At 49.4% G+C, this 15734-nt stretch overlaps 2 protein-coding genes across 2 annotated transcripts; both read right to left on the reverse strand.

The window, feature by feature from the left end:
• Positions 1–6265: 6265 nt before the first annotated feature.
• Positions 6266–7322, reverse strand: S100A8 (S100 calcium binding protein A8). Its single transcript, XM_079922899.1, has 3 exons — positions 7244–7322; positions 6616–6778; positions 6266–6465 (listed from the first exon to the last, which is right to left on the reverse strand). The coding sequence occupies exons 2-3, from the start codon at positions 6754–6756 to the stop codon at positions 6337–6339; spliced, it is 270 nt and encodes an 89-aa protein (XP_079779025.1). The 5' UTR covers positions 6757–6778; positions 7244–7322; the 3' UTR covers positions 6266–6336.
• A 5862-nt stretch (positions 7323–13184) lies between these two features.
• On the reverse strand, positions 13185–15470 carry LOC307197732 (protein S100-A15A-like; the record flags this gene model as incomplete). Its single annotated transcript, XM_079943984.1, is given in 4 exon segments — positions 13185–13331; positions 13335–13397; positions 13399–13461; positions 15321–15470. Coding segments are annotated over 4 exon segments (423 nt in total).
• Positions 15471–15734: the final 264 nt, after the last annotated feature.

A 15734-nucleotide genomic window follows, 5' to 3' on the forward strand; every position in this document is an offset into this window, starting at 1 on the left:
ATGTAAATTGATACAGCCACTATGGAGAACAGTATGGAGGTTCCTTAAAAAACTAAAAATAGAACCACCATACGACCCAGCAATCCCACTATGGGGTATATACCCTGAGAATACCATAATTCGAGAAGAGTCATGTACCAAAATGTTCATTGCAGCTCTATTTACAATAGCCAGGACATGGAAGCAACCTAAGTGTCCATCAACAGATGAAAGGATAAAGAAGAAGTGGCACGTATAAAAAATGGAATATTACTCAGCCATAAAAAGAAATTAAACTGAGTTATTTGTAGTGAGGTGGATGCACCTAGAGACTGTCATACAGAGTGAAGTAAGTTAGAAAGAGAAAAACAAATACCGTATGCTAACACATATATATGGAATCTTAAAAAAAGAAAATTGGTCAGAAGAACCTAGGGGTAAGATGGGAATAAAGATGCAGACCTACTAGAGAATGGACTTGAGTATACGGGGAGGGGGAAGGGTAAGCTGGGACAAAGTGCGAGAGTGCCTTGGACATAAATACACTACCAAACGTAAAATAGATAGCTAGCGGGAAGCAGCCACATAGCACAGGGAGAACAGCTCGGTGCTTTGTGACCACCTAGAGAGGTGGGATAGGGAGGGTGGGAGGGAAGGAGATTCAAGAGGGAAGAGCTATGGGGACATATGTAAATGTATAACTGATTGACTATGTTATAAAACAGAAAGTAACACACAACTGTAAAGCAATTATACTCCAATAAAGATGTTTAAAGAAAAAAGCATATTCAAAAAAATTTTTTTAAATGTGGTACATATATATGATGGAATATCACTCAGCCATAAAAAAGAATGAAATAGTACCATTTGCATCAACATGGAGGGACCAAAAGATTATCATACTAAGTGAAGTGAGCCAGACAAAGACAAATGTCATATGATATTGTTTATATGTGGAATCTAAAAACAAATGATACAAATGAATTTATTTATAAAACAGAAACAGACCCACAGACAGAAAACAAACTTTTGGTTTACCAAAGTGGAAATGGGGGACAGGGATAAGTTGGAGGTTTGGGATTAACATATACACACTACTACATATGGAGTAGATGATCAACGAGGACCTAGTGTATAGAACAGGGAACTATGCTCAATATATTGTAATAACCTATAAGGAAAGGAATCTGAAAAAGAATCGATATATATGTATATATAACTGATCACTGTGCTGTACACCTGAAATTAACACAACATTGTAAATCAACTATACTTCAAAAAAAAGAGATAAATTTCTCCATTAAGTATGACATTTATGATTGGGTCTTAATAGATACACATTATCATTGAGGCTTCTAGGACCAAAGCAGGAAAGAAATCCGGAGCATCCTATCTGGGTTAGATATTTTGCTCTAGAAAGCACAGGGCGGGAAACATGTGCCATAGCAAAACAAGATGCTGAGCAAGTTGAACTGGATGGAGCCCTTGCTGGGCTAGGTTGATGCAGAGCCTCTGGCTTTGGCTGTAAGATAGTCCCATGCTTTCTGCTGCTAATGAGGCCTATTCAGGAGGAAGAAGAGGAGGTTTCTGTCCAAAGAAAGAGGAATGGGTACAGATCATTTGAATGGGTACAGATCATAAAAGTCTATGCCCTGATCTTAGCAGCCAGTTCAGACTGTGATTTTGCAAATGAGAATTATTCACATGAGAATTTCCACCACTCCTAAGACTGGAAGGAAGGTCCCCAACCCAGAAGGAGGCACAAACCCTAAGAGCTTACAGACCTCAAAATGTCAATCCTCTGTTCTACAGTCATTGTCTGGAGGATTGCTCATACCAGGAAAAAAAAAAAAAAACACAGTAATTCAGCCCCAAGGCAGGGTGAGCTCCTGGGCAGAAGAAAGAGGCCCAAGAGAGAAGTTCATTCTGGCACCTGGGGCCCTGCTCTTCACCCCTGGATGGCAGAGACCCTTCAGGGGGTCCTCACCCTTCTGGTCCTCAAAGAGACCAGAAAGGCCAGCAGAGGAAGGGCGGGCCCTCTGCACTCACAGGATGGAAATCAGCTAGAAGAAAGTGCTTTCATGTCTGAACCAGGGTTTCTCATCTGGAGACAACCACAGATCTAATCCTAGCTCTGACATTTGCCAGATTAATAATTCTGTCAAGTTTCTTAACTTCTCGGAATCTCCTCATATGCAAAATGGAAATAATAATTACGTGTCTTATAAGATTGTTACAGGATAAGCTATCACAAAGTCTAGTGCTTAAAAGCAAAATTATCAACAAATATAGTGGGCCCATGTCAAAATTCTTGTTTGAATTCATTAATGAGAGAATCAGCAAAGAAGGTTTTTAAAGCTGGTTTGAAGAATATTTGAGAATACATAAAGACATTCAGGAAAGGAATGCCTAAGTAAGATTCGTAATTTAAAATATGACTCTTTTAACTTTCAATAGGGTGATAAAAATTAAAACAGGAGTTTAACATCTCTACCAGGCTATAAAATCATATTACCCCATCAAGCAGATGTAAACTGCCTACTTCTTTATCCACCGTGACTTGTTAATCAAATATACTGTGCCGACCATGTTACATTCCCCAAGAGTGTCAGACGATAGAAGGTTAACAAGTAGCAAGGACTTGCTTCAATTCAGGCAGACTCTAGCATGAGATCTAAGCAATAGATCTAAGCATGATTGCTTAGATCTCTAGCATGAGATCTAAGCAATCACCAGTTTGTCTTTCTCTAGGTTTGAGGCGATTTTTTTCCTTTCACACCAACAACTAGAAGGAGCCCAGTAAGTGTTAGCAGCTTTCCCTCCCCTCCTCAGCCCCTATGAAATTAGGATGAATTCCCTAGGTCAGGAGGCCAGAAGATAGGCTGGTATCTGGACCCGACCAGAATCATTCTGGCTCCCAAGTGGAGGGATGTACGGGGAAGTCTTTTCCACTGGAATAAGCTCTGTGTTCAGCTGCTGGACGCCAGTTGCCCAATTCCAGATATTCCCCACGCTCTTTAAGACTTTTGTCACAATTGTGAGACACTTGGCTGAAGTCAGGAGTCTTGGGTGGAGAAGTGGGATTTCAGACAGGTCATACTCTAAGGCCCCGGAAGTCTTAGTGGCCAGATCTGCCTCAGTTGGTGAGCCAACATCTCCTTTGTGGGCTCGAATATTGCATGAGGCTTCCTGCTACACCACTTATTTCTCAACTTCCCGCCGCCTTGTTCTTCTTTTGTAGCTGGGGAAACAGGAAACCAGATTATCTTGCGCTGTGCTACAAGCCCGTCTGACTCTGCCCAGTAGGTCCTGTAATGGCACAGCCTTGCTCGTAAATTACCATCTGCAAGCCTGCCTACTCCATGGACCTTCCAAGGATGGCCTCCCTCACCTCCACCTCATTCTCCAGGTGGCCAGTGCCAGCTGGGCCACCTCCCATGTCCAACCATGAGCCTGGGTATCAACCATTTGATAGCTCCAGGTCAATGCAATTCTTCACAACCAGTGGCCCATCACTTATGGTGAAACTCCAAAGGGCACTCTGGGCTACCTTCTGCATGGTCCTCTGAGAGGACTCAGAGAAAGCAGACTCATTGGACTTTCAGCTAATGGCAAACAGTTAATAATGGTAAATCTCCCCCAAAGGATCCATTAACAGCAAGTCTAACAACACATTTTCAAGGAGAGAGAAAGGCACTGGGATATGTTGCCCCTCACCCACACTCAGATACACACACACACACACACACACACACACACACACACACACCCCACCACCACCACCACCACCACCACCACCACCACCACCACCACCAATGTGGATAACTGAGAGGCAGAATCAGGTTGCTCTCTCCTTTTGTGCATTCACCCATGATATTCCCTAAATATTGAGCGAAGCCTGGGATGCTGCTTGATGAACGCTACCAACCCTTCCCATCTTTTTTTGCCTGGGCCACATTTGGGCCAGCAGCTCAACTTGAAAGGTGCTTCTGAGAACTGCATGAGAGTTTCCTCAACGCAGAGGGTGGGTTCACACTCCTGAATTAGGTGGAAGCACTTGCTTGGGGGAATAGATAAAGTGATCCTTCAGGAAAGATGAAAAGGAAGTAATTTTGTCCCTAGCCTTCCCACGCTTGCCCAGAAGGAGCCCATCTCCATATCTGATGACTAGACACCCCCCCCATCCCATTTTATGTCCCAGTCTTAGTTCTCTGCTGGCTGCCAAACATTTTCACTAATATGTTAGCTGATAATAAAACTGGTTGGTAATTAAAGCCTTGGTCAGTGAATAAGGGTTTAAGCTGTTACCTTTCCCTGTTCATTTGCATTTCTATATAAGTAAAGTCTACTACAAAGGAAAAGCCCTGTGATCTGGGGTGAGTAATCTTCAGCATTGGGATCCAGTTCATCTGAGTGGCATTTTGTTGGGTGGGAGAGGGACTTGCTCCTCCTGAAATGGGGGGGAATTGTCCACCTCCTCTTCTCCTCCTGGGCACGAAGCACTTCTGCCTTCTCCAAAGATGCCCTCCTTCTCCCAGCCCCACCCCTCAGGGTCGGGTTCCTCTTCAGCCCAGGCTCCTGGGGTCAGAGGCATACAATCATCCCAGAGAGGGTTGAAGGACCACTACTGTTTATGCAGAGGCTCAGTGCCCCATGCATACGGTGGGACCCCAAGCCAGCTTCCGTCTCCCAGGACATAGTGCACCCCCAGCTTCACAGAGCAGGAGCGTTGTGAAGGGGTAGGGGCAGCAGCAAAGAAACTGATTTAGGCCTTAGCAGCAGACGTCCCCACCAAGTCCAGCCACACACAAAACAACAGTAGAAATACTCCACCTTTCATTACTAAAATCCAGCAGCCATGACAAGTGTTCTTAACCTTTTAGGGGTCTTTTGACCCTTTTTTAATAGTGAAAGAAGGGCTTCCCTGGTGGCGCAGTGGTTAAGAATCTGCCTACCAATGCAGGGGACACGGGTTCGAGCCCTGGTCCAGGAAGATCCCACATGCAGCAGAGCAACTAAGCCCATGCGCTACAACTACTGAGCCTGCACTCTAGAGCCCGCAAGCCACAACTACTGAGCCCACGTGCCACAGCTACTGAAGCCCACTCGCCTGGAGCCCGTGCTCTGCAACAAGAGAAGCGACGACAAAGAGAAGCCTGCGCACCACAACGAAGAGTAGTCCCCATCACCACAACTAGACAAAGCCCGCGCACAGCAACGAAGACCCAATGCAGCCATAAATAAATAAATAAATATTTTTAAAAAAATAGTGAAAGACTCAGAGGAATGAGTTTATACATATACACTCAAAATGATGCATTCAACTTTGATTCCATTCCAGAGATGTACCGTAGACCAAGTTAAAACCCCTGGTGTAGAGATTCTGGTGACAGCTCCCAACCCCCTTCCCCATTACTAACACCACCGCCCCATCACCTAAGTGGGGACAACAGAAAATGTCCCAAGGCACAACATGGAAACTCAACTTGGGAGCTGGGTTCTGGTGAGAGGTGCCCATTCATCTTCTGGCGCTCCCATTTCCCCAGACCCTTGGAAATCCGGAGTAATGATGGAGAGATTATTTTAGATAAGTCACTGATTACCAAAGCATTCAACCCAAAGGGAAGCATTTGAGTACCCTATTCTTTGAGTTGATCTTTATTAATGTATTAGCCTATCTGCCCATTCCTTTATTATTTAATCAAGTTAGGAGGAGGTTGGGAATGGAGAGAGAAGGAAAGCTTCCAAAATCTCTTAAGGAGAAATTACAAGTGTAGAGCCAGGGGGCTTATTAGTGTTACTTTGTTAGAACTCTAAGCAACCACCTAAATTCACACCACACATAGAATCAATCTCTCTCTTTCTCTCATACACACAGAGACACACTTCTACATAGTTATCTCCCTGATTTCCTAAAAGTTACATCTAAGATAATTAGCTGGAAATTACAACTTAGAGAACACTATGAGCTTTCCTTACGTCACCCTGTTCTCATATCACCCATTTGGGAACAAGTAGGAAAATCAACAGCTATAGTGTGTTGGACTCTGTAGAATCCTTAAGTCAATGGAACCCATGACTCAGGACCGTGGGGCTGGAAGAGCCTTGGGAATCATTTAGGGAGAACACGGGGAAGAAAGGTGACAAGCAGTAAGCACACAGGGCTCGTGAGAGATGGGGAGTGGAGGCAACAGAGGTTTGTTTTTCTTCCTTGGGTTTTCCAACCCTCCTTCCAACCCCCAGGAGCCTCATTCCGCAAGAGAAAAGCAAGAAACCAAGAGAGGCCTGAGGTATCAATTACTTTATTACTCTGAGGGGATAAGTCCAGGGGACCAGACCCAGGGCTCTATAGCTCTGTTATTCTTTGTGAATGTCTTCATGGGCTGCCAGGCCCACCTTTATTACCAGTGAGAGGAACTCCTGGAAGTTAAGTGCACCATCCTCATTGATGTCCAACTCTTTGAACCAGGTGCCTACATCCTTTTTCTGTGAAGATTGGAGAGAAAGAAGCCAGGGTGTAAAGATCTCAGGGAACCTGAGGCATGGCTGTCTGCACAGGGCAACGCCAGGGACCAGTGACCCAGGGCGTCATCAGAGCCGAGCAGAGAACCCCGACCACACCCAGCCCCTCCTCACCGTCATAAACTTAGGACACTCCGTCTCTAACAATTTCTTCAAGTCATCCCTATAGATGGCGTGGTAATTCCCTTTCACCAGGGAGTACTTGTGGTAGACCTCAATGAGGGAGTTCATGGCAGTCTCCAGGTCCGTCAGCATAGTGTCCAAGGATTTGCCCTACCTGGAAGACAGAGCACACAGGCAACCCCGACATGGGGAGGGTGCCTAGGGGGACACTCTGAAGGCTCATACTCCAAGGGATGGCTCTGCCCTGGATGGTACCATCCAGATAACTAAACCCAGCATAGGGCTACGGCTATGATGGGAAGTGGGGGACGACGTGGATGAGGATGTGGAAGGAAGCAGGGTATATATACACACACACACAGTTACTGCCAGCTCTCCCCATGCCCCCAGCCGCTTCCCAGGAAGGGCCCAGCTTGGGAATCAAACGTGCCCTCACCCAAAAATACTAGAGCACCCGGCTCCTTCTTCAGCCCTGGCTCACGCTTCTCTTCCGGGAGCCCTGGACTCAGTCCAGACCTCCCCAAGCTTTCTCTCCCCTCCTCAGAGAAGGCTGCTGCACTCCTCAGCCCTCCCCAGGGGAAGCCCAAAGTGTGGGACAGACTGGGGCAGTTCCACTTACCAGGCCTCCCCAAAACAGAGTTGACAAAAGATATGCAGGGCTGAGTGTCGGCTCCCTTTTATAGCAACGAGGCTTGGCCAGCTGCCCAGGACCTCAGACCACTCAGAGGCAGCTGCTCCCTTTGAGGATTGCTACAGCCTCTGGTTTCCCAACAAGGTGAGTGGGGCAATCACTGCACAGAATGAAAAGTTCTGATGCGGAGCTTGGAGCGGTGTGGGGGGAGCACAGGAAAGGTAGAAGGAGGAAGGTTTTTGCCAGGCAGGGATGCACAGCAGGAGAAATCAGGAAGACGGCATGGTGAGGACTCCTCTTGTAAGCTGCTAGCAACCCCTGGCTTGGTCAACCAGGATGCCCACTTCTGAGTCCTTCCCACGGTTGCTGTGGCTATTCCCATGGCTAGTGGCCAGTCTGTGCATCTCAGAAGTGGAACTGAAGTTGAGTGCATCATTTTGAGTGCATGAGTATAAGCTCATTCCTCCATAGCTTTCATCACATTCTCAAAAGGGTCCAAAGGCCCCTGAAAGGTTAAGAACACTTGTCATGGCTGCTGGATTTTAGTAATGAAAGGTGGAGTATTTCTACTGTTGTTTTGTGTGTGGCTGGACTTGGTGGGGACATGTGCTGCGAAGGCCTAAATCAATTTCTCTGCTGCTGCCCCTACCCCTTCACAACGCTCCTGCTCTGTGAAGCTGGGGGTGCACTGTGGCCCAGGAGACGGAAGCTGGCTTGGGGTCCCACTGTATGCATGAGGCACTGAGCCTCTGCATGAACAGCAGGGACCCTTCAACCCTCTCTGGGATGATCGTGTGCCTCTGACCCCAGGAGCCTGGGCTGAAGAGGAACCAGACCATGAGGGGTGGGGGTGGGAGAAGGAGGGCATCTTTGGAGAAGCCAGAAGTGCTTCGTGTCCAGGAGGAGAAGAGGAGGTGGCCAATTCCCTCCCATTTCAGGAGGACCAAGTCCCTCTCCCACCCAACAAAATGCCACTCAGATGAACTGGTTTCCAACACTGAAGATTTGTGGTGCATTTCTCTTGCTACAAAGCCCTTCAGACTCACATAACCTATTAATATACTCAGAACATGCCTATCAGGAAGGCGGGGCAGAGCCCACTCAGTCTACACACACAGAAGTCAAGCCCCCAGGAAGGTGAAGTGGTTCCTCCAGAGTTTCCCAGTGCAGATGTGTCAAAGCCCAGACCGGATCCCAGAGCATCAGGCTCCCAGAGTGTGATCTGACAAGAACATGACTCTGCTGAGAAAACTCCTCCCCTCTCTCCTTCCTTCATGCATTCAACAAATATTTACCCTGTGCTCTCCCAAGGCCTAGGCCATCACCGCCTCCTAGGGGAAGTAGATAGGATTAGCCTCTCTCTCCATGTTTCTACAGCCCTTTGGGCTCCATTTTGTCATTAACTTTATAGCTGTGTGACCTAGGGCTAATTACTTACCCTCTCTGTGCTTTAGTTACATCAATTATTAAGTAGAGATTAAAAATAGAGTCTACCCTCAGCCTACAGAATAGGAGAGAATATTTGCAAATCATATATCTGAGAAGGGATTAATATCCAGAATACAGAAAGCCTACAACTCAACTCCAAAAAAAACAAACAGCCCAACTGAAAACTGGGCAAATGTCTTGAATAGACATTTCTCCAAAGGAGATATACAAATGACCCATAATCACAGGAAAAGATGCTCCACCTCACTAATCATTAGGGAAGGCAAATCAAAACCACCATGAGATACCACCTCACACCCATTAGAATGTCTGCTGTCAACAAAGACAGAAAATAACAAGTATTGAAAAGGAGGTTGAGAAATTGGAACCCTTGTGTACTGCTGGTGGGAATGTAAAATAGTGCAACCACTGTGGAAAAAAGTATGGTGGTTCCTCAAAAAATTAAAAACAGAATTACCATATGATCCAGCAATTCCACTTCTGGGTATATACCCAAAATAATTGACAGCAGTCTCAAAAAGATATTTGTACACCCATGTTCACAGAAGCATTATTCACAATAGCCAAAATGTGGAAGCAACCCAAGTGTCCATCCACAGATGAATGGATAAATAAGTGTGGTATATACATGCAATGGAATATTATTCAGCCTTTAAAAAGGAAAGAAGTCCTGACACATGATACAACATAGGTGAACCTTGAGGACATTATGCTAAGTGAAATAAGACAGACACAAAAAGACAAATACTGTATAATTCCACTTATATGAGGTACCTGGAGTAGTCAAACTCATAGAGACAGAAAGTAGAATGGTGATTGCCAGGGTCTAGGAGGAGGGGGAGGGCGGGAGTTATTGTTTATTGGGTGCAGAGTTTCAGTTGCGAGATGATGAGGGTTCTGGAGATTGGGTGCACAACAACGTGAGTACACTTAACACAACTGAACTGGACACTTAGAAATGGTTACAATGGTAAATTTTATGTTATTTGTATATTATCACAATTTAAAATATTTTAAAATTCGAAACGCTTCCACCTAAAAAAAATAAAATCTACCTGATAGTGTTGTTGTGAGGATTAATAATAGATGAAAAATATTTATGATTTGTGGGCTTTCATTAATTTGCATTATATTTTAATTAAAGTTTACACACACACAAAAAATGTGTGAAGTGCTTAAAGCAGCGCATAGTAAGCAAGCACTGTGTGAGTGTACAGCGTGATTACTGCTCTGTAAATATTTCTGATTCCCCAGCTGGGCTGTGAACCTTCGAGGACCCAGACTGGCTCATCCACCTCTGCCTCCCTGGGACCCAGCACAGTGCCTGGCATATACTATAACAGCAACAACAATCAATAAGAACAAATAGCAAAATAATAGCTAGTATTTACTGGGTTCTTACCATACACCAGGAATCATTGCAAGTGCTTTACTTACATTAGACCATTTAATCCTCACAGTAATCCTATGAGTTATGTTCTATCATAATTCCCACTTTACAGAAGAGGAAGCTGAGGCCCACAGAGATACAACATTTGGTGCATCAAAGGACTTAGGCGCTTATGACCCGCTGTGACAGCATCTACTTTCTGCACCTGCCTGGAATGTCTCTTTGCCATTAAAGTCGTCCTCATCCTTCCTGCCCCAGCCCAGGCACCATCTGCTCTCATCCATCCCTGACTCTCCTTCCCCCACCCTTATCAACACGGAGTTAATTCTTCTCTCCTCCATGCTACCAAACCCTTCTGCATCACAGCATTTGCCCTGCTGTATTAGGGTTCATCTGTTTATTGCCTGTCTTTTCTTTAGGTCTGGGAGCCCCTTTAGAGCAGAAACCACATCACATCCCGGGGCCTGGTGCCTACTAGGGGCTCAGTTAATACTTACTGAGGGGATAAGTGAATGCAAAATTGAACATTGATCTAGCCCTTACCCAATGCAAAAATTCCCTTTGTCATACCCAGCCACTTTAAGTGGTTTTGGGAACAAGACAGGATATAGATCCGTCAACCAAATGCAGTCTACCTTCCTTGGCTAGTCAACCTCTTGACAGGAAAATAGGGCTGTTTCCGACATCTAATATGACACGTTTTCAGCCAATGGTCAAGCAGTTGGTGCATACCTATTATTTGCCAGGCCCCTTCTATATGACCTGGCACAATACCATCTTACCCCAAATAGCGCATCATATTTTCAAAGTGTTTTTACCTCCACTAACTCTTTTGATAACCCTGTGAAATGGACATCACAGGTACAATTATCCCTATGTGACAGATGAGAAAACTGAGGCACGGGGAGTCACCTAAGGTCCTCTGGGCATGCATTCTGCTTCGTGTTGGTGCTTAGGTGCCAAAAAGCACACTTTAGAACAACAGGGTCGCTTTTTCTGAGATTCTATTTCGGCTTTGTTCACTAGCCCGGCATGGAGCTCACGCTGACCTCTGTCAAGGGGGGTGATGGTGAGGTTGATGAAGATGATGTTTTTCCCAGACCCCAGACCCCTTGGGAGATGCCTGCCTTGAAGCCACTCCCCTGAGAATGTCCCTGTAGAGACAGCTTTCTTCATCCAGAAAGGAAGGAAAACAAAGCCCCAGGTCCAGCAAGGGAGACATGAGCCATGACCCCCTCCAGCCTCATGTGCTTGTCCATGGAGCCTGCTGACCAGCGAGGCCATGAAATGCTGCCCCCAGAGATGCTCCCCCTGGACAGGCAGCCTTGGGGGCCTCGAGGAGAACAGGACCAGGCTGAGCTGACCAGGCAGGAGAGGGTGTCAGGAATTGGGTAAGCACATGGGGGAAAAGGCAGCTCCTGTAATCAGACTGACAGACATGGGGCAACCACTGGGGAGCGGAACCTAGACCTGTTTACAAGAAACAACTCAGTCCCAGCTGTGTGTCCCAATACCAGGCTCTTGCCCGCGGCTAAGGAAATGTGGAGAGAGCCCACAGGGTCGGTGGAGAAACCCTCCGGGGAGGGGCAGGAGGAATGGGCTGAGCCGCCCCTTCATACTCAAAGCCTGTAGAACACAACACATTTCAGGTGAGACAGGCAGGGAAGACCCACCTGGGCCTGGGGCAAGGCTGTCCTGAGTCACCAGGCCAACTGTCTCCAAGTCTCTGGACGTGACTAAGCGACCTGCAGGACGCAACACAGACCTGGATCATGGGATTCCGATCAGCAGGCACCATCCCTGCATCACTCCCTCCCTGAGCACGCTCTGTGTGACAATGCCGGGCCCTGTGCGGGACACGGAGACGACAGGACGTGGTGCCTGTCTTGGCGGAGGACACAGACAGCAACACACCTCCATGCAGCAGGACAGGCACCTCCACAGGGGAAGTCCAGACGGAAATGGGGGAGGGGGGCTGCTGACTTTTAAAAGGCGAGCACTGGGGATTGGCAAGCGTGGACGGGCATCCATGGCAGGCCTGCTTCCAAGCTCCACTGACCAGGAACAAAGGTCCCTGGCTCGGCCTGCAGAGCCCTGCACCCCATGTTTGGTTCACAGACCCAGTTGGCAAAGGGAACCAAACCAAGTCCCTTAGATGACACCCCCAATCATCTGCACAGGGGAGCAACACAGATGATTATCCATTATTCCTCTAAAACTCATCGTTTCTATCACAATGCACTCAGGACGTGGGTCCTCAGACCATCCTCAAAGAATAAACCTGCCAAGAAGGACCCAGCAGGGCCTAAAGGCGGAGGAGACCTCCCCAAGAGACTCTGCATCAGATTCGTGGGCTCCCAGGGAGAGACAAAAACAAACAACGCAGAAACAGGCAGGGGAAGGTCTCAGCAGGGAGGGATCAGGGAGTCACAAATAGCCCAGATTCAGAAAAACACCCGCATCCCTCATCATTTTTTTCTTAGTAAAAATCACACCAAACCCTCCTCTTCTCCAGGAAGCCTTCCCTGATTGACAGTCACCCACGTCCCACTCCACTCTTCCCTTTGAAAGGCTGCATTGCTGGCTTTGCCCTTGACCCCATCTCTAACTCATAGTGGGAAAAACCCACCTCACAATCTTCCCTCCCAGACTGGCCTGATGTCAGTTACCAGTGTCATCTTCCCCTCCCTGTCCTGGCCCCTTCCCAGGCCCAGGCTGCTGCGCCATTGTTGGGACTCTCTTTTGAAGTTGGAAGAACTTCTGCCCTCCTAACTCGTATTCAGTCATGTATGTGTAGTGAATGACTGATCAGAACATCACTGGTGAGGCCTGGCTTCCTTGTCAAGGAGCCAGCTCCGCAAAAGAAGAGACTCCTTGCTCTCAGACTGAAAGCTGAGGGCAGGGGCTCTGTCTCTCTGCTCAGACAGGGGCTCCTGGGGGCAGGGGCTGTCTCTCACCCAAAGCGGATGACCCTCAAAGTAGGACCAAACCTCCTCTTTCTGGACCTGGAGCAGATGCCCGGAACCGGGAACTCAACAACATCCCGAAATGTTTACGAAGTTGCTTTATTCTCTTCCCTCACAGCTGTCCTTACCACAGACACACACGGCAGAGCTGTCCCTTCAGCTGCCCGTAGCCAGGTCGCACCTGCTCCACAGCTGGCCCCTGTGGGGAGGCTGTCTGTGCTCCCCTTGATAGAGTCTGTTGGGCGCTGTGCCTGGCGCACAGCTGCTGGTGCTACTGCGGATGGTAGTCCTTCAGCAGCTTGCCCAAGCGGTAGAGGAACTCCTCAAAGCAAAGAACAGTTGTCCTTGTTCTTGTCTGCCACCCGGAACAACTCCATGATGGAGTACGGCTCCTTCCGGCCCTGAGGGGTGGACAGAGGGTCAACCACGCACCCAGGCATCGCCCCGCAGCAATGGCCAGGCCCTCCGCTGCCTGCCGGTGGGAGGACAGGGTGGGGGACTGTGGCCTGACCCTGCCTGGAGCGGGCTTGCAGAACATAGCTCCTCACTCAAACAGTCAGTGGCCAGGACAGCCTATGCGGCAGAATCCGGCCAAAGAGGCAGCGGCATGGTGGGCACCTCAGCTAACTGGACCTGGGGCTGCATGGGAGACAGAGGGTGCGGGCAGGGCTCCATTTGCTGGCTGACTGCACACCCCACAACACAATCCACATTCGTCCACCATCGGAGGCTGTTTCAGCCTGTCTCCCCTGCAGGGACAGCCCAGCCCAGGGGCTTCGGGGTGGAGAGCTGTGCCCACCTCCTCCACACTGGGAGCTCCCAGGGCAGAGCCCACTGCCCCTCGTGTCTGCGTCTCCAGCACTGCTGCAGGGCCAGCACCAGGCAGGGTCACATGTCTGCATGCTGTGGCAACCGGCCCAGGAACTGTTTATGACACTGGGCCCATGTCACCTATGGAAGGGGTAGATCAAGGGAAAGGCCAGAGCCGTGGGCCCCGGAGCTGGCCAGGATGTCCCAGAGGAGGTGGCCCTCAGGGCTGAGAACTGGGGATGGTGTAGGGAGGAAAGGAACACTTGAAGTGGAAGGGACAGCCAGGGGTCAGAGGGCAGGTGAGGACAAGGTGGAGCACTCGGCAGTGTCGGTGAGGCAGCTTTCAACAGGCTTTGGCTGATGGGCATGGGGGAGCCGGCGTGACGTTCTCAGAAAGCTTCCAGGAAGGACGTCGCTGCAGCCGTAAGCAGCTGTGGGCCTGGGGGCGACCTTCATCCTCATGGCAGGTCTCCCCCTCCAACTCCCCCACTGCCCCACCATCTACTTATAATCTTATCTCCTCTGCAAAGCTGGTTGACCCGGGAAACTGGAAGCCTACGGCCTTGGGCGGGCTCACCCCGGCTTCCCTCATCTCAGCCCCCTGCCCAGGCTGCTATGTCTGCCCTGTGAGCCCCCGAGTGCAGGGTCAGAGGGTCCTTGCCCAGCCCCACGACATAAACAACTGGCCCTGGAAAGAAAAAGTTCTCCCTAGAAACAGGGACTAAAAAGCCACCCTAGCCCCCGCCTTAGTGATCCTCATGGCTACACTCCAATAAACAGGGCAAGTCTGTCTCCTCTGATGTTTTCCAAAGGCAGTCAGGGGACACAAGAAGTGACCAGAGGAGGTGCCTCTCCTGGAATGCAGGGCCTTGAGTCGGGCACGACCTGAAGTCCTCTGGACATAACAGTCCAGAGACCCCGCCGGGGCTGGGCACTGAGGGCCGAGGGCAGCACCCCACAGACACTCCGCTGGCCTTGCAGTCCCCAAGGAGCCTAGTAATCATGGGGCTGGGCCTGATGACAGAGGAGATGCACCGGCCTGCAGAGGGTGATTGAGCCCAGCCTGGGTTCCGGGGGGAAGCGGGGAGCAGCTTGTGCAAACCCCAGGAGAAGGGCAGTCCTGGGGCCAGGCGCTGATTGAACTGGCCTGTGGGCAGAGGGAAGATTTAGGACCCGTTCTCGCCAGAAGCAGGTCAGGCAGAAGAATAAACAGGTTTGGGGTTAGGACTAAGTTTCAGGCAGGAAGTTTCAGGACAAGGAAAGACAGAAAATAAGGCTGGGCTGGGCCATGTTCCCCCCACCGCAGATCCTGCCCTCCACCCTCCCTCAAGCCCCCTCCCCTAGGTGGAAATGCTCTTGGGAGACAGCTGTACCTGCACTCTCACCACTCACTTCTAACCCCCCAACCAACCCCCTACTTCATCCCCACCCGACCTCAGACCCCACACACCAAGGTCTCCACGAAGCGGGGCACGTTGTCCATGAGTAGGGCCTTCAACTCCTCCAGGGACAGGGTCTCCAAGTCCCCTTCCCGGGCCGCATACTGGTGGTAGCAGTGGATGATTTGGAAGAGGGATTCTTCCACTGGCGTGTCTGTCATGGTGGCTGGGCCTGGGCCCAGCACAGGGGCAGCTCTGGAGATGCAGCGGGGGAGCAGCAGGGGACAGTGGAGAATCTGGGGGAGAGCACAGCACAGCAGGCCACACTGAGGCCAGGCCACAGCAGGTGGGCACTTCCTCCAAGAATCCTCTGCCCAACCTGTCTCAGGCGCCCTCCCTGCCCTCTATCTGACCCCTTGCAAACTTGGCTCAGAGTCCCCGCCCTGCAGGAAACTTTGCCGTGAACTCTTAGGACAGGGCTCTGT

Source organism: Stenella coeruleoalba (genome assembly GCF_951394435.1).
Source record: "Stenella coeruleoalba genome assembly, chromosome: 1".
Lineage (NCBI taxonomy): Eukaryota > Metazoa > Chordata > Mammalia > Artiodactyla > Delphinidae > Stenella > Stenella coeruleoalba.